The sequence below is a fragment of the Nilaparvata lugens genome, chromosome X (genome assembly GCF_014356525.2).
Source record: "Nilaparvata lugens isolate BPH chromosome X, ASM1435652v1, whole genome shotgun sequence".
NCBI lineage: Eukaryota > Metazoa > Arthropoda > Insecta > Hemiptera > Delphacidae > Nilaparvata > Nilaparvata lugens.
This window is the reverse complement of record NC_052518.1, coordinates 35,619,738-35,644,163: the sequence shown is the minus strand read 5'-3', so window position 1 is coordinate 35,644,163 and position 24,426 is coordinate 35,619,738. Positions and strand designations below refer to the sequence as shown.

General features: G+C 34.3%; 3 protein-coding genes across 3 annotated transcripts in view; 1 reads left to right on the top strand and 2 right to left on the bottom strand.

Moving 5' to 3' along the window:
• The window catches only part of LOC111049205 (sodium- and chloride-dependent GABA transporter 1), a 168,510-nt gene extending 163,707 nt beyond the window's left edge, over window positions 1-4,803 (top strand). Inside the window, exons 12-13 of the mRNA XM_039443210.1 lie at window positions 3,068-3,235; window positions 4,354-4,803. Of these exons, the coding sequence (XP_039299144.1) occupies window positions 3,068-3,235; window positions 4,354-4,452 (267 nt within the window). The 3' untranslated portion in view covers window positions 4,453-4,803. The remainder of the gene's footprint in view (window positions 1-3,067; window positions 3,236-4,353) is intronic.
• A 922-nt stretch (window positions 4,804-5,725) lies between these two features.
• On the bottom strand, window positions 5,726-6,247 carry LOC111056513. Its single transcript, XM_022343891.2, has one exon. It carries the CDS (start codon window positions 6,245-6,247, stop codon window positions 5,726-5,728), a length of 522 nt encoding a protein of 173 aa, XP_022199583.2.
• A 92-nt stretch (window positions 6,248-6,339) lies between these two features.
• On the bottom strand, window positions 6,340-23,930 carry LOC111056512. The gene is made up of 6 exons (XM_039441904.1): window positions 23,689-23,930; window positions 23,212-23,301; window positions 22,529-22,672; window positions 21,954-22,046; window positions 20,992-21,134; window positions 6,340-6,792 (listed from the first exon to the last, which is right to left on the bottom strand). Exons 1-6 carry the CDS (start codon window positions 23,735-23,737, stop codon window positions 6,340-6,342), a joined length of 972 nt encoding a protein of 323 aa, XP_039297838.1. The 5' UTR covers window positions 23,738-23,930.
• Between the last annotated feature and the right edge of the window lie 496 nt (window positions 23,931-24,426).

Sequence of the window (24,426 nt, the reverse complement as noted above, 5' to 3'; positions counted from 1 at the left end):
AAGAAGTTTTATTGTCTTATCGGATTAAACTCCATCCTTTCAATCCGAAATGAAATACTCCTGTACAAGCAGATATTGAAGCCAGTATGGACGTATGGTATACTAATTTGAGGGTGCACCAAAAAGCAACATCAATGTCATACAACAATTTTAAAACAAGGTGCTGAGAAACATTGTGGATGGTAAGTCGGGAACAGCGATCATCATAGAGATCATCATAGCGATCATCAAACACACGTTCACCTGGTGTTTGGTGTCCAACGAGATCCAGAGGCATGCGGAGAGGGACGAAGAGTGACACCACGAACACGAAAACGTTGAGGCTATCCAGCTGCTAGACAAAGGAGGGTGGATGCACAGGCTCAAAAGGAGAGAACGTTTGAATTAGTGTAGAGCTTGGTTCAATTAAATTAGTGTCCAGTGAAAGAGCAGAGCGGTTATTGAGTGGAATCTAGCTTTCAGTGCAGTCAATAAATGTACATATAACTCTAATAACAGCAGTGAGAAATGAGAAATTCGCTGTTTCATATCTCAAGTATTATGCTAGGATAGTAAAAATTAGCTCATTAGTCTAGAGATTGGATAGCTATAGTGTTGACAAAGAAAGTAGCAGTACTTTACAATGTACAACAAATGCAGTGAGACTCAGTGAGACTCTAGGGCCGGTTTCCGAGCTCTGGATTTTACAGACTGGACTTATACGATTAGTTCAGGACATACAGAGCCAAGGACTTGAATCTGCTCTTGGATCTAAATCGCCTATCTGAGTCATGGATTTATGTTCGGAACTCAAATTTTTATAGTTCTAGACATAGTTGAGTCAAGAAGTTGGAGCAATAAGCATGAGGAAAATTTACAGTATTTTTTTTGCAATGTTGACAATAGGAGACATCTAATTATTGGCATTGGGGGACAGCTTATTAAAGCGTGCTCATCTCCACGTTCTGTAAACACACTGTTGCGGGTTTCTACTCTAATGAAACACTAGATTTATTCTGATTTATACTGATTAGATATTATAATGATTAGATTATAAGATTATAACACACGGAGGTGTGTTAAGTGTTATATAACACTATAACACACGGAGGTAAACAAGAAACAACTATAAACTTATAATTAACGTTAACTAATGTGAATATCTGTATAAGAATAACTGTCACCAAGAATAATAACTGTATAAACAACTACAAAATTCTATTATCAATTAATCACGTCTCTGTCACGATAAGAAATGGCGAACCCTCGACTGGAGATTCTCAACTCAACTCCGAGTGAAACACACGCCATTTATATAAGGCCAGCAGAATAATCAAGAAGGATCTGGATTTGTCGAACACGCCCAACCAATCACAGTGTTTGTTGAATACCAGAAGGTTCCGGAACGCGCTTGTCATTGGTAGACGGCTCCCTGCACCAAGACTTGAACTCACGGAAATGATCTAGAAGCCACCTGCCTCCATTGTGTTGATTACCAGAAGGTTCTGGGAAGCGTTTGCCATTGGTCGACAGCTCTGTCGACCGGAACACACTGGAAGATTCCACAAACCCCTTGCCGCTGCCGCCCCTCTAAAGACCTCATTAATAACAATGCGTTCAGATTATGTCTATTGTGAGATATTGGGTTGAAAATATGAGTATTGAAGAGTTAAAAAACATATTCATTGAAAAAAGGACTAGAATCATCGCAGCAGATTGTTATGAAATATCATGAGGTTGAGAACAAAGAGCACGACATTGAACTATTGAAGAAATTAATTAATGAATTTATAAACTCTATTCAAGAAAATGTAGAGAAAAAGATCAACTGTTTGATCAAGAGGCCACGTCCTTTTTCGCGGTACTTCTGAATGATCATAATGTGAATAATCTAGGTGTTCCATGACAGTGTTAGCCTACTCATCGACTCAAAACAATAACTGATAATATTTGTGAAGAACTTAATCTTAAATCCTATCCTTAGCTAAGATATGAGATCGCACTGTTTTAAGTTCTAGTAGACTTGATTTTTTTGTTTTATAAATCCTTGACTCGGAAAGAGGTGAGAATCTAATTCTTGTCCTGGACTTATAAGTCATTCACTCATAAAGAGAAATTATAAACTCCAGAGTCTAACGTACATGTATGTATGTGTAATATTGTATTATGAACATTTTATTCTTATTTTTGCTCGTGTATGTATGTGTGTGAGTAAATTAATGTTTGTTTTCTTTTTAACAATAAATGAATTTGAATTTGAATTTGAATAACGTGCTCTCTAAACTCCAGAGTCCAGTTAAGTCCTAGACTACGTCAAGGCCCTGACTCGGAAAGCAAATTTTCAGCCTTCAGAGTTTAAAGTCTAGAATTTATCTGAATCCCGAACTCGGAAACCAGAGATGCAGTGGAAATTATTGAGGCTGACATATTATATAGGCTGACATCATAATATTATAGGCTGACGTACTGAGAAGTGAGAACCACAGGTATAGAGTATTGTTTCACGCTTCTTTTAGAAGCTCACGTGCTCAATTATCAAACTATGTTCCACCCTCGTTGGGTGGAACTTGTAAAGGTGTATCTAACGCGTACTCAGAGGTAGGTTGAAGATTGAATTGATTGAGTAACCTTCTTCGCAAGAGAAAAGTTCTCAGCTTATAATCCTGCTTGATCATGATGTTCGTTTATCGTGTGAATTGTTTTTACCATGGTGCTCGTCAATAATGATTATTATTATCATTATTATTCGTAAAACGTGTCTTGGCAATGAGGAGTGAATAACATTGGTTAAAAAATAATAGAAACAGTAATAAAAAATACATTATAAGTGAATTAAAATTATTCTCGACGAACTACAAATCCTTCTGAGTAGGGAGGCAGTGGACAATATCGAATCTATCAACCTATATAGAGATTGTGAGATATACACGGCTGTATATTTATCATTTATCGTTTTTTCAAATTTGTTGCTTTGATGACATTTCATGGAGCAAATTCTATTGTCATGAAAAATGATACATTGAACTTTGAAATTTAAAAATATGCTCACTCACCTCAGTTGTATTAATGTTGATGTTAATTCTCGCAGGGAGTATTTTTCTTCAACTTGATTCAATGGCAACCAGTAAAATACCTTGACTATGAATATCCATGGTGGAGTCATGCATTCGGTTGGTTCACTGCTTTGTCTTCCATGCTTTGCATTCCTGGTTACATGATGTGGATATGGATGAAGACACCAGGAGATTTCAACACGGTTTGTTGTTTACTATACTATATATATGAACAATCAGTCGATTTGTAGCAATCAGTGAGTATAGAATGTGAATTTTACTGACTGGTAGCAATAGCCTAGCATTAAAAAATTAATAAAATTTGTCTTCTGCTTAATTTTTATTTTATATTTCAATTTCATATAGAAATATGTCCGACGTTCAAAATTCAGCCTCTTTTCAATTACTTGGTGACGATGCAAAACAAAAGTAGTTGTCATTAGTGAGTAATCATTTAAAATATTGACTCTGCTTATACTGTGAAACAAAAGTAGAATATCATATAATTCTTAAAAACTATGTTCAATATTATTTGTCATGATAAAATATCAGGTACAGTGTCATTGTGTTTTATTTGAGCTCAACAAAGATAAATATAATCATAGAGAAACAATAGCGTAAGTAGATATCCCATGGTATAGGGCGTTTATGTCGCAACTTTTACTGTTATCTCAAGCCGATTACTGTCGATTATTGTTGATTTTTACTGTTTTGACCGGGTAAGAGTGTATGAACGGCACAATATGAGAGACTACCAGCGTCATAAAGCTTCACGGGAAAGAACTAAGTGGGCTATCGGCTTGAGATAACAGTAAAAGTTGCGACATAAACACCCTATGCCATGGGATATCTACTTATGCTATCGTTTCTCTATGATATAATATACTTCAAAATTTTTCATATAGTGCATATCATTCCCTTAGGATACTATTCAGAACGGGTAGCTCGCTATTGATATATATATATTTTTTATATATATATATATATATATATAATATATATATATATATATATATATATATAATCTACTCCAAATGTTTACATCGTTGCCATCGATGCCACTATCGACCGCGACTAACTCGTTCTATTCGTACCTTTAGGAATCGGTGTTCTCTTAATGTGACATATTTTGTGCAACTAGTGTACCTGAAACAATCACAGTTATTTCTAGTAATAGAAATATTGCCTGGCTTTGAAATACATTCAAGGAAATCGTTTCCGTGATTTTTGATGCCGTTTTCTTGGAATTGCAGCTTACATTTTATGGAAATTAAGAAACCAAACCCTGGATTTCTATAAAATAGATCATCTTTGTTTGTAGAAAATGTCATTGCTGGTGAGAATAGAGGATGATGTTCCTGCGCTGCGTAGACGGATGCAAGGAGGAGGAGCTGTGAATGCAGCCGCAGCTGAGCTGTGAGGGGGGAGAGGAATGGACTCGGCTCCATCGCACTCAGCCATCTCTTACATGTACTTTTGAAAACATAGAATTAGCTTTGCAGACAAATTATCGATTGTTATTAACTGTATTATTTTATTAGTAGCCTAATGCAATAATTTAAATCATTCTTCGGTGTACTAAAATTATTGATCATCAGAACTAGGTTGTTGAAGTTTTGTATCTATGTAGAGTTGTACATGTGTGTAATTCTTAAGATTTAATACTGTCTGTTTAAGTGTATTATAAGAGAATGTATGCTACTGTAATAATATATGTTGGCATGTGGAGCACAAATCTGACTTAAATGAACTTCAAATGATATTTGAAAAAGTATTTCATTTTTTAGCCTGCTCATCCGATGTCATTCACATTACATTCAAGAACTGGAACCTCAAAAATTCACAAGTTTTGCGAAGAGGACAAAGTTTTCAAAGTGTCTTGTAAAATGTTCCTTACTCGAATAGATATGGACGTTTGATAATGGAAGTTATCACCAGCTGCACAATTAAGACTCCAAGCTACTCTACAAATGGACCACCTGAGCCTGAGGCATATTTGGACAAGCCACCACTGACTCACTACCTGACTAATTTTTAATGGAAAGTTTCAACCTATAATTAATTATGACAGTTACTGATGTTAACTTCTGTTGTAATACGTGTTTCATTGAATAGTTGTGAGTAACATCAAATCAGCCAATAACCAATGAATCAATGAGACCTACAATAACCGTGGACCTGATACAACAAATAAGGCTGAGATACAATTAAACGAACAAATAAAAAGACAATAATTTAACTAGGAATTGAATAATGCTTATGAAGAGCTGAAGCATACCGGTACTCTAAATATGAACATAAATAGACGAAATGCAGTTATTATTGTACAAAATCAAATGGAGCAACTCAAAATCCTAAGCAGGGTAGCTAGATAGGCCTAATCAATGATTTAGGTGGTCCATCAAAGAATAAATATTCATTTTCAATTTCCAAATTTATTCCAGATGTTGTCTCACAAATGAATAGACCAGGTTTTTGTAGAATAGTGGCTGATTATTCAAATAATTCATTTTCAAATTTTGGGATCAATTGCTTCAGCAATTGATTCTGAAAACCGTACACACTTACACACCTAGTCGCCTGAACACTTCAAGACCAAGTTCGTTGAAGTCTGAAGGCCACAAGCAGACTGTCTGGGACGGCTCTACACACTCCAAGACCAGACCTTAGACCAGCCGTCTCTTGCTGCACTTTCAGCACCTTCCCCGCCCTCTCCTGCCTCCAAGATCCAAATCCAGCATCCTCCGTTCCACATAGTCCTCCTTACGTCTCTGTACATGTCCAAACCACCTCATCCTGGCCTCCTGCATTCGCCGACCCAATGGTACCACCCCAACTGTACCTCTAATCTCCTCATTACGAATTCTATCTATTCTTGTGACCCCACACATCCATCTTAGCATTCTCCTCTCAGCCACTTCCATTTTCTTCTCTTGCCTCTTTGAAACAAGCCAGGTGTTCGTTCCAAACAACGTAGATGGTCTCACTACCGATCTGTACACCTTACCCTTCATCTTACAGTTCACTCTCTTATCACAGATCACACCACTCATTCTTCTCCAGTTGAACCATCCGCAATTCAGTCTATGCTGTATTTCTGCATCCAGCCCACCGTCCCTTTGCAAACTTGAACCCAGGTACTTGAAGCTCACAGATGATTTAAGTTGGCTTCCATCCAGTTCCACAATCAGTTCGTCATCGTTCCCCAATGCCATGTACTCTGTCTTTGTCCGGCTAATTCTCATGCCTCTTTCTTCAAGAGCTTTTCTCCAGTTTCCAATCTTCCTTACAACTCGTTTCTTGTCACTTAACAGAGCACAATGTCCTCCGCAAACAGCATGCACCATGGCGCTGGCCTCTTAGTCTCAGATCCTATGACATCAATAATTAGCTCAAACAAGTATGGACTGAGTGCGGAACCTTGGTGCAGACTGAATCGCACTTGGAACTCATGAGTTCTTCCCACACTGGTCCTCACTTGTGTGATGGCTCCTCTGTTCATATCCCCTACCAGAAGAATATACTTTTCCGGCACAAACCTTCCCCTCATACTTCGCCACAGCTCCTGCCTGGATTCCCTATCATAGGCCCTCTCCAAGTCCACAAAAGCCAAGTGCAGCTCAAATCGTGTCTCTCTTGCCTTCTCCACCAGCTGCCTAAGCGCAAATATCGCATCTGTGGTTCCTCTTCCAGGCATAAAGCCGAACTGTTCCTTACTAATCACCGTCTCATGTCTTAGTCTTCTCTCAATCACTCTTTCCTAAGCCTTCATTGAGTTAGACATCAGCTTTATACCCTTGTAACTGTTACAATCCTGAACGTTACCTTTGTCTTGAAAAATAGGAACCAATATGCTATTATTATAATATAATTATGAATATTACTATTCCAGTTCACTATTTAAATTGGCTAGAACATTTTATATGAAATTAATGATAAAAATTGATGAAAAAATGATAACTTGTGAAGGCATAATATTGATTACTTATATTGAATTGGATTAAATTGAAAAATCTTCATTTATTAAAGCATGTACAAATATATATTGATAGTGTCACAAAACTTTATGTACTTGTAGTGGAACAAGAATACTGCTAACCTTATGGTGATCTTATGATTATTATACGCAATCGAAAAAATTCCTCAATTCCGATTATTTTTGAGTACTCGCAAAGCGTTTTATTAATTTGAGGGCGCTGAACCCGAATCTGAAATCACATTTTCTCTTTTTTCATTTTTCAGCAATTTGAGTTTTCAACCAAGATCGACAAGCTACTGATATTTTGAAACAGTCTGCCATCTAAAGACAGCTCTACACATTACAAGACACGACCAAAATAGTGGTGGGAGAAGCAAAGACCGTCTGTGGTCTTTGGTCAAAGCTGGTAGACGGGCAGACGGTCTAAAAATCATTAATCGGTCCAATGACACACTACAAGATCAGACCTAAGCCACCGTCTCAAGTGTAGTCTTACAGTATAGGCGGCTTATGGTAGCCGACCGACAATAATCGCAGGGAATAACCGGGGTCTAGAAATTGGTTAGCTGAGATCCAATCCAAACTAAAAATTAATCTCGGTGGATTGCTGAGTTCAAGCGTAGATCAATTCAATAAGTCTTTATTGTCATATACAGTACACAATAATACATACATAAACTGTTTTCAGGCTATAGAAATAAAAATCAATTTACCAAAATATATTGCATTATCAACCAAGAATATTATTGCTAGGTTATACAAAATTTGTAAGTTTAATAAAAAATCTGTGAATTTGTAATTCCGTTATACAAAATTCTGAGCCATCGCTCGACGACTACATCGCAAGCATGTCCACTATCTATTATTTAATAACAAACACAGCCACCAACCGATGGCCCAAAACAATATTATACAAAATAGAACTTACACGATACATTATTAAATTGCAGCGACACAAGTCTAAAGGTGCGTACAGACTTTCGTTCCGCTCCAAGACCGAACGTCACTCCAGCAGAGCGATTGATGATCGACCGGCGAGCAACAATGGTTCGACCGGGGAACGCGAGAAGATCTAACATCTTCCGTAACGTTCATGATCGGTGCGAGTAGAGAGCGGAGGCGGACCGATTGCTGTGCGATGGTGGTACGTGGGCGGTACGGGGGAGGAGCGTGCTCGGTGCGGGTTGGAAGCACGAGTATGTGGACGCAGCTTTAGACTTGAGAGTGGGACGAATACTATTATACTGTGATATTTTAGATTGTTAAGTAGAAGTTTTAGAGAAGTAAATTGATAAAACCGTTACAGATTTAGAAAGAAGAGCAAAGAACAAACGGCAATACAAGAGGAAAGGAAAAGAATTTATGTAGGCATGTGAGTTAGTTAGGATAAAGCTGTTATTTCATCTTAGTTTTTTTATTAATTCTGATTGGAAACTACCTGTATAAAGGTAAATGTGTTACCCAGGTTACGATACAATCCCTGTTTTTGTACGTGGATACAATTGGTACATTCTTCATATTTATCTGCCTGACAGTCAATAATTGAGAATACTCAAGAGTGCCTCGGTGGGATAACAAGATTCAAAGTTTGTTCAAATGACGTTATCAAAATGAACAACAACGTAGGCCTACATTAAAAAATTATATTCGACAGAATTAATTATAATTTTGAAAATCATAAAGAATTTAGTTAATAAGATATCACAAGCTGCTTTCGTCTCTGTTTATAATATTCAATATATTATCAGTTTCGTGGTTCTGGGCAACCTATCCATGGGCGAGATCCACACTGATATTCTCCAAGTTCTTTCTCCAGTTGATCATAGATACGATTGTAAATAAAGCTGGAAAGAATTTTATGGGTACAATCTAGGAGAAAGATTCCTCTGTAATTATGGGGAATTTTCTCCATTTCAATTAAAGGGATTATTGTTCTATCCCCTTTTTCATGAATAGGATGAATCAAAGCATTTTCCCAGTGGATTGTAAAGACTTCCAAGTCCCAAATTTTGACCAGATTCTGGTGCAAAATTTCATGGGTTTCTCTGGAAGGAAACTTCCATATCCCTGCCGTGGTCTGATCCTCTCCTGCCTATCTATTGTTTTACAATTCCCTCAATGCCTCTGTACTTCTTCATAGGTTGATGGTAGTGTGTTTTCCAAAGTTGTTTTAATATCTGTGTTTCCATCAATGTTGAACAGTTTCGCTGAGTTCCTCACAGTTCAACAAATTGCGGGATAATAATAATAATAATAATAATAATAATAATAATAATAATAATAATAATAATATAATAATAATAATATTAATAATAATTTATTGATTCTTCTCGTATACATCATAAAAATATAAAAAGAATCTGTAAACTAGTTTGTGTTAAGTTTGATGTTCTAAAAATGTTTGACGAGTGTGTAGTGAATAGTTGCAGGAACAGCATATGGGCGTGGCCTTGCCCCCAAGACCCGGGGACCAGTGCCAAGGCCAACAACCCCCCCTTCCCCAAGGGCCCCCACCCCTTGGTGGCTCCCACCAGCAGGGGTCATTGACCTGTTACTTCTGCCCACTTCAAGTCATCAACCTTTTATCTCCACCCATTTTCATCGGTTCAATCCCCCCCACCACATCCAAATCTACCATTTTGCTCAAAACTGATGTTTTAATTGATGTTCTTCTGGCGTTAGAAAATCATCCTTATTGAATGGAATCTCTGGTTTAGACATTCTAATTCTTCGAAAAAAATCCTCCACACTATGTGCTAATGTGAAGCTGCGACCTTCAAGCTCTGCCCAATCAAATATTCTTGAAGCCATTACACATTCTCCTATCAGATAATATGCATATCGGTACATTGCATCATAAATATTGCTTGAATTCGGCATTATTGTATACATAATCTATCATACTCTCTTCTAATAGCTTAATTCCAGTCTTAAGATTATCATAACTAACAAATCCAACCTTTTCTTTTTGGTACTCATCTTAAGTTAATAGATTATTAATACTAGTCTTTGCTTCTTCAGTAATTATCTTCAAACTTGATTTGAGATGATCAAATGACACTGGTTCAGCCTTCTCCTTATTAAAATCTGATATTGTCAAAACTGTTTTTTTAAGTTCTTCCAATTGTTTCTTTAAACTTTCTTTGGATGTAATCAAATCCGCCTTTTCCTTATCAAAGTTGGATCTAGTTAGAACTGTTTTCTTATGTTAACTTAACTGATTTTCTGAATATTCCTTAGCATCTATCTCATTACTTTTACCATGTGAAACACGTCCAAACCTGTCCACAGACATGTTGTAACTGAAAGAGTGAATAAGACACTAACTTCAACCTTTCCTAATACATTTTCGCTCAGCCAGATCAAAAATAGCCTCCCACAATTGATTACTATCTGTGATTGTTGTTATATGATGATCATTGCTACATCCATAGTGGAAATGGCCACTTCCCTCAATTACAATATCTAAGAGTTCATACACTTCAGATAAGATTGAATACTTTGAACTTGAATTTGACCATTTACTATCATCAGACAATTCTTCATCATCATTATCTTTAACTCTACTATCATTCTGAACACAATATTGTGAGAATCTAATGCTATTAGCCAATTTTGTAAACTTGTCCAAAGTTATTCCCATTACCTGGACAACTTTTTGAATTTAGGATAACTAAAACAATGAGACATATTTGAGGTTATGTTCTATTAAACGAGAAGTACTTATGTACAACTAAACTGCAGCTCCAACAAGCTTATACTATATCAAATCTTATACTTACCTACTATTATATATGCTTCGCTTTCCACCTGACAGGAGGATGTAGGTATATGAACTTGAAAGTTGCATCAACTTCCAACTTCATATACCCCATCTTTGTGCTGTACGAAACACAGGCATTAGCTTAAAATGCTTCCCCATTTCAAAACTGGAACATTAATATCAATTCCATACTAAAACACAATGAAAAACTCATAATAGTTTAATATAGAGAATTGATTTGTATACAGCTAAGAAATAGGCCTATTCCATTTTATTCCTCATCTAATTTGCTACATCATCCAGGAGTACCAATGATGGTTTATCCTCCCGGTGAATACATCTCATAACATACTTCCCATTATAAAAACTTCCCAAAGTTTGTCCATTTAGGTCTGATAAAAACCTTTCTGACAAAAATATGTCAAAAAACACATGTTGTCCTTACTTATTTTTCTCATATAATCACAACACACTTCTCAATCCAAATGGTGTACAAACTATTCTTGCCTTATATACTGGATAGCTGGAGTCAGACTTCAAATCATGTATCTGCACAATGGGAATACTCTCCCTTGTTGTCTTATTGAATTTATTCAAATTGAACTGCTGCTGCTGCATCATGTAGGAGTAGAATAGCACATCTCTGCACTCAACTGTTCTTAAACTGGGAATGAAAGTCACTTCACTATTGTATGCGGTATCACACTGTTTTCCCCCCTCCACTCAACAAGGTTTTCATGTTTGAACCGGTTTGCAGTTCACCATCACTGTTACCATTCTTCTTTGTTCCATCCCAAGGTCAAACATGATTGAACATGTTTGCAAATGTCAATAACCCTAAGGATCCTCTTTGTTAGATGAACTTATATTGCACAACACTTCATCCTCAATTTGGATTAGTTTTTGAACATTCAATTTCATAGGTCTGTAATAACATAGGTAATCATTTATATCACAAACATGCACTGTGTTTAGAAAAATTAATTTTAATTGTTCAGCAATCATAACATCACGATTTTCACATTTTGCTTTTGCAATAGCTTCTTCACATAAATCAAACCAGTCTATGTAATCATGTAATTTCGATTCCAATTCTATATCAGCATACAACCAACAGTTGGGATCCATTACAACACTGATCAGATCTGTTCATAACAGCACACTGGAATGGATTCTCTTTGTAGCAGAGCTTTTATATGAGTGGTACAAGAACTGAAAAATTTACTGGATTAGCAACATCACTTGTAAGATTGCATATTCTCGCCTTGTGCATGTATAATTGATATCCACACCATACACAAATTACCTCTTGCTCATTGTAGTAAAATCCTTGTCTCGCATATTTGTGTTTGTTTTCCTTAGTATAAAATGGACACATCTTCATACTTTTCATTCGCTCTGCTTCACATAAGTAATCCACTTTTCGATCGAATACTTTCTCTGTCTTGGACAACATCAATGACAAATAATGTTTAGCACTGAATAAAGCACATCTACCATCAACAATACTATTATGAATTTTGCAAACATCATAAGTCCAGCAATTAGAGAACTTTCTATAATTAGGCCTTTCAAAATTATCAGGTATTGTTTCAACATTATTGTGAAATTTCTTTAGGAATTCCGCTTTTTCTCAACCCTTTGTATATACTCTATCAAAGTTTTTGAGACAAGCTTTTATTAGATCATCAGAATAATCTATTTCACCCAATTCCCATCTTATATTGTGATGATAAAACTTCAACCAACATACATCTCGATAGGTTCTCCATGGTAGCTGTGATTATGGGAATGATGGTTTGAAATGTAATATAACATGAGTATCTTTAGGATCAATCATTGCAAATTCCTTTAATATAAATTGATTATTCTCATCTTTGAATCCATGAAACTCAACAACAGAAAATGTGTCATCAATTTCAACCTGTTTGAATGTGCTGCAATCCCCATCATCTCCTCCCTCAGCATCCCCTCCCTCCTTCATCAACTGCTCTTCCTCCTCCTCCATGTCCAAGTTGCACTGCACACTGACATCTGCATATTTCACTTTCCTTGATGGTTTTGAATGACAATTTCCTCCCATCTTCAACCCCAATGATAAGTCACCCGAGATAATAAACTATTGTAGTCCACCTGGTCCTCCTCTTCTTCCTTCACAGTTTGAAGCAAGGATGATGAAAGAGAGTCGTGCAATGATGATGTTGAAGTTAAGCTTGAAAGAATGGTTCTTCACCTACTAAAGCTTTTTCAATCAGTCTTAGGTTATATACAACCTGCTCTCACCACACACTCTACTGGTAAAACTACTGCACCTCTCGAACCATTGATGTTAGTGGGGTATATTCTATAGTATTATCACTCACTAAAATTCAATAAGCACTGGTTGAAGCAGGCACATCACTCTCAAATTCAAATTCAAGTCGCACATCTATTGATTCTTTCAATGTACTTGGCTGGTGCGAACAATCAATTACCAAAATTGGTGTATCTTTTGTAAATGTGGTATAATCAATTTCATTACCATGTTCAGAATTCACTGGTGAATTTGAATAACTACCTGCAAAGTCTAAAAACATTTTATACATCAACTGTTTATTACCTAATAGATTGTCATAAGGGGAATAAATGCTATTCAAATATAATTTCACATTATACAGCTTGCACAAGTCAAAATTTGCCATTGTAGTCTTCAAGAGCAATTTTCTTTTTGTTTGAAAAGCTAAAATTACATATTTTGGTGCATATGTATGTGCCGCAGTTTTAATTGTCCAACTATGTACCTTTTTTGTGGGTAATATGGGATATTCATGTATTTCCCATTTGCAGAATGCTAATTTTAGTGGACGATCACTATCTAGTATATGTAAAAACTTGAGTCGTACATGATCCTCAAGTTGCAAATATGGTACTTTCCACTGCAATTTTGTAATGTTGATTGATACACTTTGACCATCTGTTGTAGTAATACTATTTATATCTGTTGATGATCGTAATAATACAAGTTCTTGTTTCAAGTTCAATATTATTTGTTGAAAATCTTCAAAAAAGGCTAGAAGCAACCTTAATGGAATATAAAAAGTTAACTTGTTATTGTTCAAAGTATATCCTTCCCGATCAAAACCTGCTAGATGATATGTATTCTTATCAAATACATTTTTCAAGAGTAAGCCTTCAATAGTAAAGACCTAAGGTACTGCATTTGCGTTTATGTGTCCGTTTAGAATTTCAAATGGAGTTAGTTTTGTTACAGACTGAATACTATTATTGTACACTAAAATTGCATGTTTCACTTTTCTCTTGATGAAATCATCTTTGAATTGAGCTCGACTATTAAGGAGTCCAATATGCTCGACAAGGGTTGAATGCAATCTTTCACACATGTGTTTGACTGGGGATGCTGTGTGCTGATGAAGTGAATCTTTATCTTATGAAGTGCAATCAATTCTTTCACCATATTATTAGTGAACTCTGTGCCATTATCTGAGACTATAATTTCTGGAACACCGTGATGACTGAAGAAATCCAGTAGTTTATCAACTATTTCAATTCCTTGTGCACCAGCAAGTGAATAGGCTTGTGCATAACATGAAAAACTATCTATTATCGTCGAAAATTTTCTTTTGTCAAAAGTAATGCTATCAATATGAATAGTTTGAAGTGGTTTTAAGCAGTGGGGGTGAAATTCATTTCCAAGTTCAAGGGTACTCTTTGGTATTTTGTTTTCAAGCAAATGTTGCATCTATTGATGAAATTTTGAATTCTGTTTCGAGTATTTGGCCAGTAGTACTTTCTTTTGGAAATGAGAGAGATTTTGTTTGCAAGTTCATAATTGAAAATTTGTTCCGCGGCTTGTTACCCCTAAAAATTGATTTTGTTCTGTTTGGTCGAAGTCATTTGATTATTGTAATCATCATTCAATTCCAAGTTTTCAAAATTGTTCATGAAATTTCCAGTCATTTCGGGGTAATTGAACGGTTCATTCGAGAAATTGTCAGTCAAGAGTTCGTTTTCGTTAGTATTGAGTAATTCGTCATTGTTTGTAGCGAATTCAGTTGTCAGTTGATTGAATCTGGGGTTCTTTCTCAGGGGTTCAAGTTCAGTGTTTCTGGTTGGAATACTCATTGGAGTTGGTTGCGATTGTATTTGTGGTCTGTGTTGTTGACTGAAAAATTGCCTTTGAAAAATTGGTCTCTGTTGGTTCATTGAACTGAAGTTGCGAAATTGTTGATTGCTATTTTCATGTGTAATCATTGGTCTTTGTTGTGATTGGTTTTGGAAGTTCAGATAAGTCTTGTTTTGGGGAAAGTTTTGCATTGGTCTAGTCTGAGGAAAGTGTTGGATTTGTTTAGTCAGAGGAAGTTGTTGGAATGGTTGTGAGATTGGTCTCTTATTGAAATTGAAATTATAATCACTATTCCTGTTTTTGTATTGCATTTCGTTTGTGATCATACTCAAAGCTTCACTTAGACTTGAAAGGTTCTTTGTTCTAATTAGTGATCCTATAGGTTCATTTAGACCTCTCAAAAATACCCTAAGGGCAAGCTGCTTAGCGTATTCGCATAGAATAGTTGAGTTTGCTGCCATCTTCTCAAGGAAATATGCAAGTTATAAGTCTAGAATCTTTTGAATTCTCTCGTGAGAATGAAAAGGGCTTTTGCTACTTTCTTGTTTCATTTCTGTCATTTCAATATTCAACGTGAAACAATCACGTTTGTCAAGATAGCCATCGAGAAGTACTCTTCTCACTTCAGGCCAAGCATAAGTGTTTCCACTGGTCACGAGTTTTAAAGCTCTACCTTTGAGTCTAGGAATAATAGTAGAAAATAGATATTCATTTTGAAAATTGTCGGATTCGACTGTACAAAAAACTTAGCAACTACTTTATCGCAAATCGATACAAATCTGTTTAATAATAATGGCTCTCCAGAGAATTCAGGTATCATATCCAGGAATTCTTTTTTCATAACAGGGGTAGCAGCAGAGGGTGCTGTATCTACTGATTGATTAGGCATTCTGAAATATTTAAATGTTTCGAGAATAACCGAACTAAAATATTACAATATTAAAGCTTAAAATTAAGACTTCAAATTCAAATTCAAATTTATTCATTCATCTCTTGTACAACATAGAAAATCAAATTGACAATGTACATACAAAAATTATTACAAGAAATAGAATGTGGAGCTCACAAGACTTACGTCCGTTCGTGAGCTTCAAAAAGAAATAGATTACAAAAAATTTATAAACAAAGTGGCATAAAATAATATGAAATAAAGTAGGATTAAAAAGTAGGAGATAAAAAATACATACAAAAAAAGTAGTAAATAATGGAATTGGAAAGCAGGTAGAATAATCTTCAAAGTGGAGTTATACATTTTAAACATCGCTAGGCTAGACAGCACAACAGGAACGCAAATGAGAAAAGCAAAAAGCTGTTTTAGAGTACGGTAAGCCTGAATGATAATATTGGGCTAGAAAAACTTAGGGCTCTGATATAGTGGAGAAAGCAGTGAGAAACGATCCAAATCACAAAAATACTATCTTATGTTACCAGAGAAGTCAGTTGATGCTTTGATCCAATTTATGGTTTCAATCTTTAGTTTATTTGGTGGAGAATTTGCAAACAAGGTTCGACTTACACTAAAATGAATGCTATGCTCATCTCTTCTGATGTCCTTCCAGCGTTGATGATGCACGTTTGATGAAGAAGATTTGTTGATTCTGATATCGAAGTTTGATATCCACTGCACTTCACAATGTTGGTGTTTTGCAGCTTGATAAATCACCAGACTTTTCGGATGTCGCGAACGCGAGGTCCTTATATTACAAACGATTGTTAACAGTTTAATAACTGAAGATTATGTTCATTAATCACAATCGTCCTACCGACTGCGCCAGCTAAATGATGCGTTCTGTGAGATTTCTTTTCAAAAAGGAATCTTTATTTTTACAAAACACAAAATTTGGAATAAAACAATTTTATCAAGTGAATTTTGATAAAGTGAGTACCTCCTGCTTTGATGTTGTAAGCAGGACTGACGCTCAATGCGTGAGAAAGCTGGCTCCAACAGTTCTAGGAGAGTTCCAAGAAGTTGTATAGAAACTGCTGACTGCTGTAGGTTCTCACAATGTAACTCATATAATATATATATAATTATATATATTTATATTTATATAATTATTTATATTTATTATATATATTTTGTTTGCTGTCTCAGTACAATACTATAATAACTAAAAAACATTAGTTTCTAGATATTTGAGTTTGAAGTTTTCACTCACTGCGAATGATCTTGATGAATATAAATGTAGGATTTGTTTCACATGGAATCATCATCAAATTATTCTCTATTATTTTATCTTTCTGGCAAAAGCTTCATTTCATGAAAAGCTTAAAACATCTGTCCATGAAAAATAATTTAAAAAATTGTTTTGTGTTGTTACAGTGTTGCTCTGACATCCTCAGCACAGTTTTTGCAATGTTATGCTCTTCTATATAATGTTACAGTATTGTTCCAGAAGAAGCAAATGATTGAGAGATTTTGTTACTGAGCTATAGTGAATGATTGCATCCAAACTATTGTGACATTGTCGAAACTAATTGAATTGTATTCAATGTATTCAATAGAAATCTATCAGCTCAATGTATTTGTTTCAATGTATTCAATAGAAAACTATCGGCTCGCTGTTTATAAAATTTATATTATAGAAAATATATATAAAGGACTTATATATTATATAATAATTATGATCCATTCTTTAGTTTTTCAACATAACTAAATATTCAATTTAATTTAAAATCATCTGGTAGACAGTGAAATTCTGGTCAAAATGAAATAAAGTTTGAACTACACATTTTGAATTATTGCACAAATTAATTTTATTTCAAAACATTCACTGAATAGACATTTACTTTCAAGTGCATTACTGAATGGAACATAAATCTCATTAATACAGCATAATATGACATGAGTTTATTGGAAACTACTTCATGCAAGGCTTCCTAGGGGACGTACATTGGAAGCCTTGCTTCAAGCATGATTGGAGAAACATCTGGAAGAATAAGTAACCAGGAAGTAACCAGATGATACTCAAATTCGAAATTTCACCTTTCCAAACATACAGAAGCTCAATGTAATTTTCGTAAAGAGGTGATAGAGATGCAACATAATTATTTTTTCTCCAGTTTTGGTTGTATTGATTCATCACTGGGTCTTTTTGAACGCAGTCATAAGAGACTAATATATTTTCAAAATCAGCTTGAAACTAATTTGAGAAAAAAACATCATATTTCATCAGCTGCTAGTATTTTCTTTATAATTATAATACATGCTATCGGTAATTTACAAGTAAATACTAAAATTAGATTGAGTTACATGTTAATTCTTTTCAAATTCTCATCTCTGAAATTTTTGTTTCGAGCAAAGCTCAGCACCCCCAATATTCAGTATGAAAATGATTTGAAAATAGATTCATCATGAATGATCTACAGTCCTTGCACAGAGAGATAAACTTTCACTAACATGGGGATCTGAAGAGATGGAGTTACCATATAATACAATAATACTAGATAATATAATATAATATAAACTATAGACTGATAGTCGATAGTATAATATTTATATATTATAATAAAAATTATATTCAATACAAAAGCAACAAGGGCTGGGCGAGCCATAACACTGAACTTAATTTATCATTATTTAAATTGAACTTTTTACTCAGGGCTATTTATAAAATTGATGTATAAAATATAAATGGATCGAATACCCTTAAAACTTTTAAAAAATAATATTTTATAAAAAATAATATTTTTTAAAAGTTTTAAGGGTATTTGATCCATTTATATTTTATACATCAATTTCATCATTATTCTTTGTCAATTCATTCTTCTTTGTTATTATTCTGAGGGTTGACTATTGACTCTTAATTCGTTGAAGAATTTATGATAAGGCGTTGGTATGAGTTTACTTGAACAAAGAGACATTAGATCTTCTTTCTTAAGTGTAGAGATCCCTGGTGGATCTTTGTAGGCAGGTTTCAGAGAAGCTGAAAGCTGCTTTGACCCACCTCTGGTCATCTTTTTATTGACTTTGAATTCAAAAAAATCATCTTGCTGGTAAGAATATTTATAGAAAACTGAATAGGGGGACTCCGACCTTACTTCAAAAATCTTGATGTCGTTCCACACAAACTTTTCATTAGTAATTGATGTTTGAAAGTTGTTACCAAAGGCAACTCCTATTGCTTGCCAGTCAAACACTCGTCCAGTATCTATTTCTTCCACATGATATGGATTCTTCGATTTTACTGCTGACTGAGCAATTGCCACGAATTGATTTGGAACATAAAGCGGCTGTTTCTTAGTGGAGTGTGTCACAGCTCTTTCTAGAAGAGAGTGCATAGCATCTCCTTCATTTTGTGTATGTCCGACAACCAGGTATTTGTGAGTTATTTTTTCAACTTTCAGAACTTGGATTGCATACAAATACATGGAAATGAGGAATTTATTTTTATTCTGACTCACGCAATTATCTGAGTAGAAGATTGCCTCTTTTGCCTCACATTTATTTTTTAGAAAATCAAACACAAATGAGCTAATTTCATTTGCTCCTCGTTTGGCAGTTGCTTCATGCCATATGTAACAGTAACCCTGGCTGTTTGTCACATCAAATATGGTGAAATTGAAAGTATTCAATTTTCTCTTGTAGTAAAATGATGACACTGGTCCTCGAGGAAGCTGAATCACTGCTTGCAGGTCGAAAGTGGCAACTACAATTCCTGAATTCCCTATTTGACTGCGAACTTTATCCTTCTCTTTCTCACTACGTGCAATAATCTTCTCTTGATTATGAACATCAATAACATTTTGCATTCTAATCTTTTCTTCTTGTGAACTGTTTTCATAAGACGTACACAATGAGCATTGGTCCTTTTTAGGAATGAAAAATCCAATATTGAATTGATGATTAAAAATTTCTTCATACTTGTGCTTTTTGACATAGGATTCATCATTCTGGATGCAACGTTCTTTATACAACCTATACATCTCACATATATTCAGATCCCCTTGTATGTACTCCCGTTTTGTGTCACGTCTGCAATAATGAGATTCTATTCTAGGGAAAGCATTTATGTGGTCAACCACTCCTTGAATAAGTGAAGTGTCATTTTTTGGGTGATTCTTATGTCTACCTCTTTTGTCATCCTCTAGTACTCAGCAGGCAGATGTTTTATTTTTCACTGTTGTAATAAATGTTGAGTTGATGAACAGAGTATCACAAAACATCTTTTTACCTCACCATTTTTCCATCAATGATAAAATGATATGAGTAGTTTGGAGTACGATTTGACTCGTGTTTCTTGTAAACATATCTGGGCTTGACTTCAATTAATAGTTTTGAAACATAATCTCTTTTTCTATTAATATTTGGCAACGAATTGAATCCATCAAAAATTATTTTTCTCTCCACTTGACTGACATTCTGTGAACATCGCATCCTACATCTATCACCACACCCTTCTCTTAAACGTTTTGCAGGCACAACATTGCCACTCTTTGTTATGTATTCTTCTCCAGCATTTACTTTTTTCTTCTTAATGTTTCTCTGCCATGTATCCGGGTTTCTACTTCTTTTTCGAGTTTTTTTCTTTGCTTCTGTATCAACTGTATTATTGAATCCTGTGTCATCAAGTCTTCTATCATCTTCAATCAAACTGTTTGCGGTTACACTGATTGGGTTATCATCCATAGAACAATTCATAATACTTTCAGATAAAACTTTCTTAACAGGTTTCCTGATAGCTTTTTTAATGCGTCGCAAACTTGAATAATTTTCATCATCTTCTGAAGACGTAGCACTAACATGATCAGGCGAATATGTGGGATCAACATCTATTTCCGATCTCTTCTCATCTAGTTCAATCTGATCCATATAACATTCAGAATTATTATTATTATCTTCAACAACAGAAGTTTTTTCTATGTTATCAACACCTATGACATCCATAATATTATGGCCATCATTGTCTATTATCAGATAATCAGAATTATTTATTCCCTCTTTTCTCAACTCAATACCATCCTCTATCTCTATGTCAATGCCATTTGTATCATTACCAAACTCCAATGACTTCAAAAAATTGTTGCCTTCAATAACAAATAAATTATCTGAGCAAGTATTGTGATCATCGATATCACTAATAACTTGTGCTACTTGTGTTAGAGGTGTGAAATGAACACTGGACTCATCTATTCCATAATCAGGAGGCATGGTGATGACATTATAGTCTTCGAAAGTCGTCTTATCAGGAGTGCATTCATCTGCGTTGCTCAGGAATATTCCTCCATTGTAGTTTTCTGGAAACAAGAACACTTTTTCAGAATGATTCTTATTCCATACCATTCGAAAATCTTATAAAATTTTGTTTATAAGCTGGTGAATGATCCTACATGATTAATGAGCAAGTAGAAATTGTAAGATTACAATATTTAATAGGTAGTACCGTATTTGTTGAGTTTTTTCTACAGTCAATACGAAGTTTTTATCTTAATTTTTTATAAAAGAACTACTCAGTGATCTATAGTGCAGAAGTTATTAAGATTGATTACATTGGAGTTGATAACATTGATGACATTGAATTGATAATACTAGAACTTATAATAAAATAACATACATGTTTCTGCTCTTAGAGTCATTTTTAATTTGAATAAAATAAACAACAGAATAAATTATAGCTATAATATCATTATCATCATAATAAATGGTTTACATCTTTAAAATTAAAAAAAAAATCTTTGTGTCAAAACTATTATCATATAATTATTTTATCACTATTAAGTTTAATCCTTTATAAATCTGAAATTCCTCTTCTACATTTCAAATCAAATAGTTTATTTATCCATTAACAATAATAATATGGGTGAAACAATCAGAAAATAGAGTTACATATTGGAATAATAATATAAGTATGAAATTTAATAATGTTGTGAGAATAAGGAAGGTCTCCGCAAGGTTAAGAAAACCTGAGCGCAGAGGCCAAGTGTTCTAAAAATCTAATTATCAGTTGCCCTATTTGAGAATTTTAATTAATAAAATACAATAAGCATTATAATACTGAAAAAAATATCAGAATTTTTTTAGAACAAAGCAAATTGAAACTTCAGGATTCAACTTACCAGTGCTTGTAACTTCTTCTTGATCATCATTATTTTTGGTAGAGCAGGCGTCATGGACATCAAGGACATAATGTTCTGTCGTAATAGATGTTCCTGGAAAATATGAAACAAACAAAAAATCTTTTTATGCAGTATTCTTCTCAGTACATTTATGTATGATGACTTCATAAATCATAGTACAGAGTGTCTATAAAAGAACTCCTAGGTTTTAAGGCAAAATATTTCAATAAAGGAAAAAGCGTACATACATGTTTTACATCATTAGAAAGCTTACATTCTGAAAATTTTCAACATCTTAAAAAAGTTCAATGTGAACTCCGTGAGTGGCACGGCACACGTCAAAACGTACTTTACCTCTTCCCATGTCCTGGCGAGATGGCAAACATTTCAAATTTTTGTGGATCCTCAGTTAAATGACATTTCATTCGGAGAACAGTTTAAAGTTAATGTTGAAAAAACTTTCAATTGAATATGAATCTAGAATCAAGTCGAAAGTTGGAACATGCTAAGCTTGTTCAATAACAATAATTTCATGCTAATCATTATTATATTATTAACAAGGATATTATTCTCACCGAAAAGTATATTTTCAGCTTCATCTGCCACCCTTATTTGCTCACTGGTAATAGTTGAACTGTCCATTGAGATTTCAGAGTTGTTTATTTCATCAACATCATCCATTACTCTGTCAGTCTTACTCCCATCAGATAATTGTTTTCCTGAAACAGTGGAATGAATTCTATATAATTATATAGTAGGAGAACAATATAGATGGATTATGAAAAAATGTGATTTTATACATTTATATCTCATAAGTATCACATAAACAATTGAATCATCCAAGACATGCAGTAAATTAAGTGACCCGAGACTGAAATTTAACAAGTTATAAGTAAGTTATTCAGGCAAGATTTGCACTTCTCTCAATACCTTATAGTTATATTTTTTCTGCTTCAAGCTAGGCATTTGTTTTAAAAATAATTCGACTGAATATAAATAATGGACTAGCCATTCAATTACAATAGCTATAACTGTTACTACCTAACAATATTCTTGAAATGAATTGCAGGCAAATGACTTTCTACTTCAAATTTAAAATTGAAAATGTATCAATTTTTCATGTAAGCTGACTGAACAAATTGAAGGATCTTTTCAATATCACACTATTTTTGTATAACTATCGATTTGCTATCAACTTTGCCCCATTGACAAAACCATAAAATTGCAATGTAATTGAAAAATGAGAACAATCACTTACCATTATTTGCTTCTTCATCCAAGACCAGGCCTAATTCATCACTCAATGGAGAAGTTTGTTCCACACCAAAATCATCATATTTTTCTTGAACTGAAAGTGAAACAATAGTGTAAGATTGATGATTTTAACCTTTGACTTTATTAAATAAAACTGATTTGATGAAGCGATTGATTTATCTTGATGTAGACCTGTGTGTTAAGTTAATTTGTTCCATAATTATTAGCATACGGTAGGTCTACCGTATGGTAGCTATTTGGAGCTTTTGAAATATAGTAATATATTTTTTCATGTATAAAACTAATTTCTAATTGATTATATTGTAGTATTAAAAATTTTAATGATCAATAAATAATAATCAACTATTAGTAATGGTTTTGAAATGAGCTTTTTTACATCATAGCTAACTATGAACATGAATTTCTGAATAAATTTCTTACATGTTTATATTTGGCATAGACTTCATTAAATAGAACTTACCTTTCAATCTTTCTTTAGCTAAATGCACTAATTTAGCCGCACGATTCATTGTCACTTTGAGAACCACAATCAAAAATTATTTGATTTACAAACCATGCTTGACAACGAAAACAATCAACTATAAGCTTCAGTAATTCCGTTGCAGATAAGCTAGTAGATAAGATTCTGTAGATAAGCTAGTTCATTAGATCATTAATAAAGTTATTTAAAGTTCATTATTCCATTAGTGAAATTACAGAGCTCTTCTCTACCTCTACACTGCCGCTGTGCCACTGCCAGAGTGCCTTGTATTATGCAAACATAACCTCAAAATCAGCCAAAAACGCGGTAAAGTTCGAGCTGAGGTCAGAGCAACACCGTAACAACGCAAAGTATTACGGTTTTCGCGGCAAAGTGACAAAATGAGGCCAGTGCAATACCGTAACAATGCAAAATATTATGGTTAGACACGGAAGCTACATGGAAAAGACATCAATGCAATAGTATAACATGTAAAATATTACTGTATTGCTCTGGATGAAATGTGGAGAAAGAGGAAGACATTACCAGAACATCAGGTAAAATTCATAGTAAAACATAATATTCTGAGATGTTATAGTATTGCATTGAATTCCTCACATTTTTCTGCATCCAATGGTATATGAAGCTCAAAAATGATTTTTTTGAGATGTTACAGTATTGTTCTGAGACAGCGATATATATATATATATATATATAGATAAAAATATTAGAGAGATA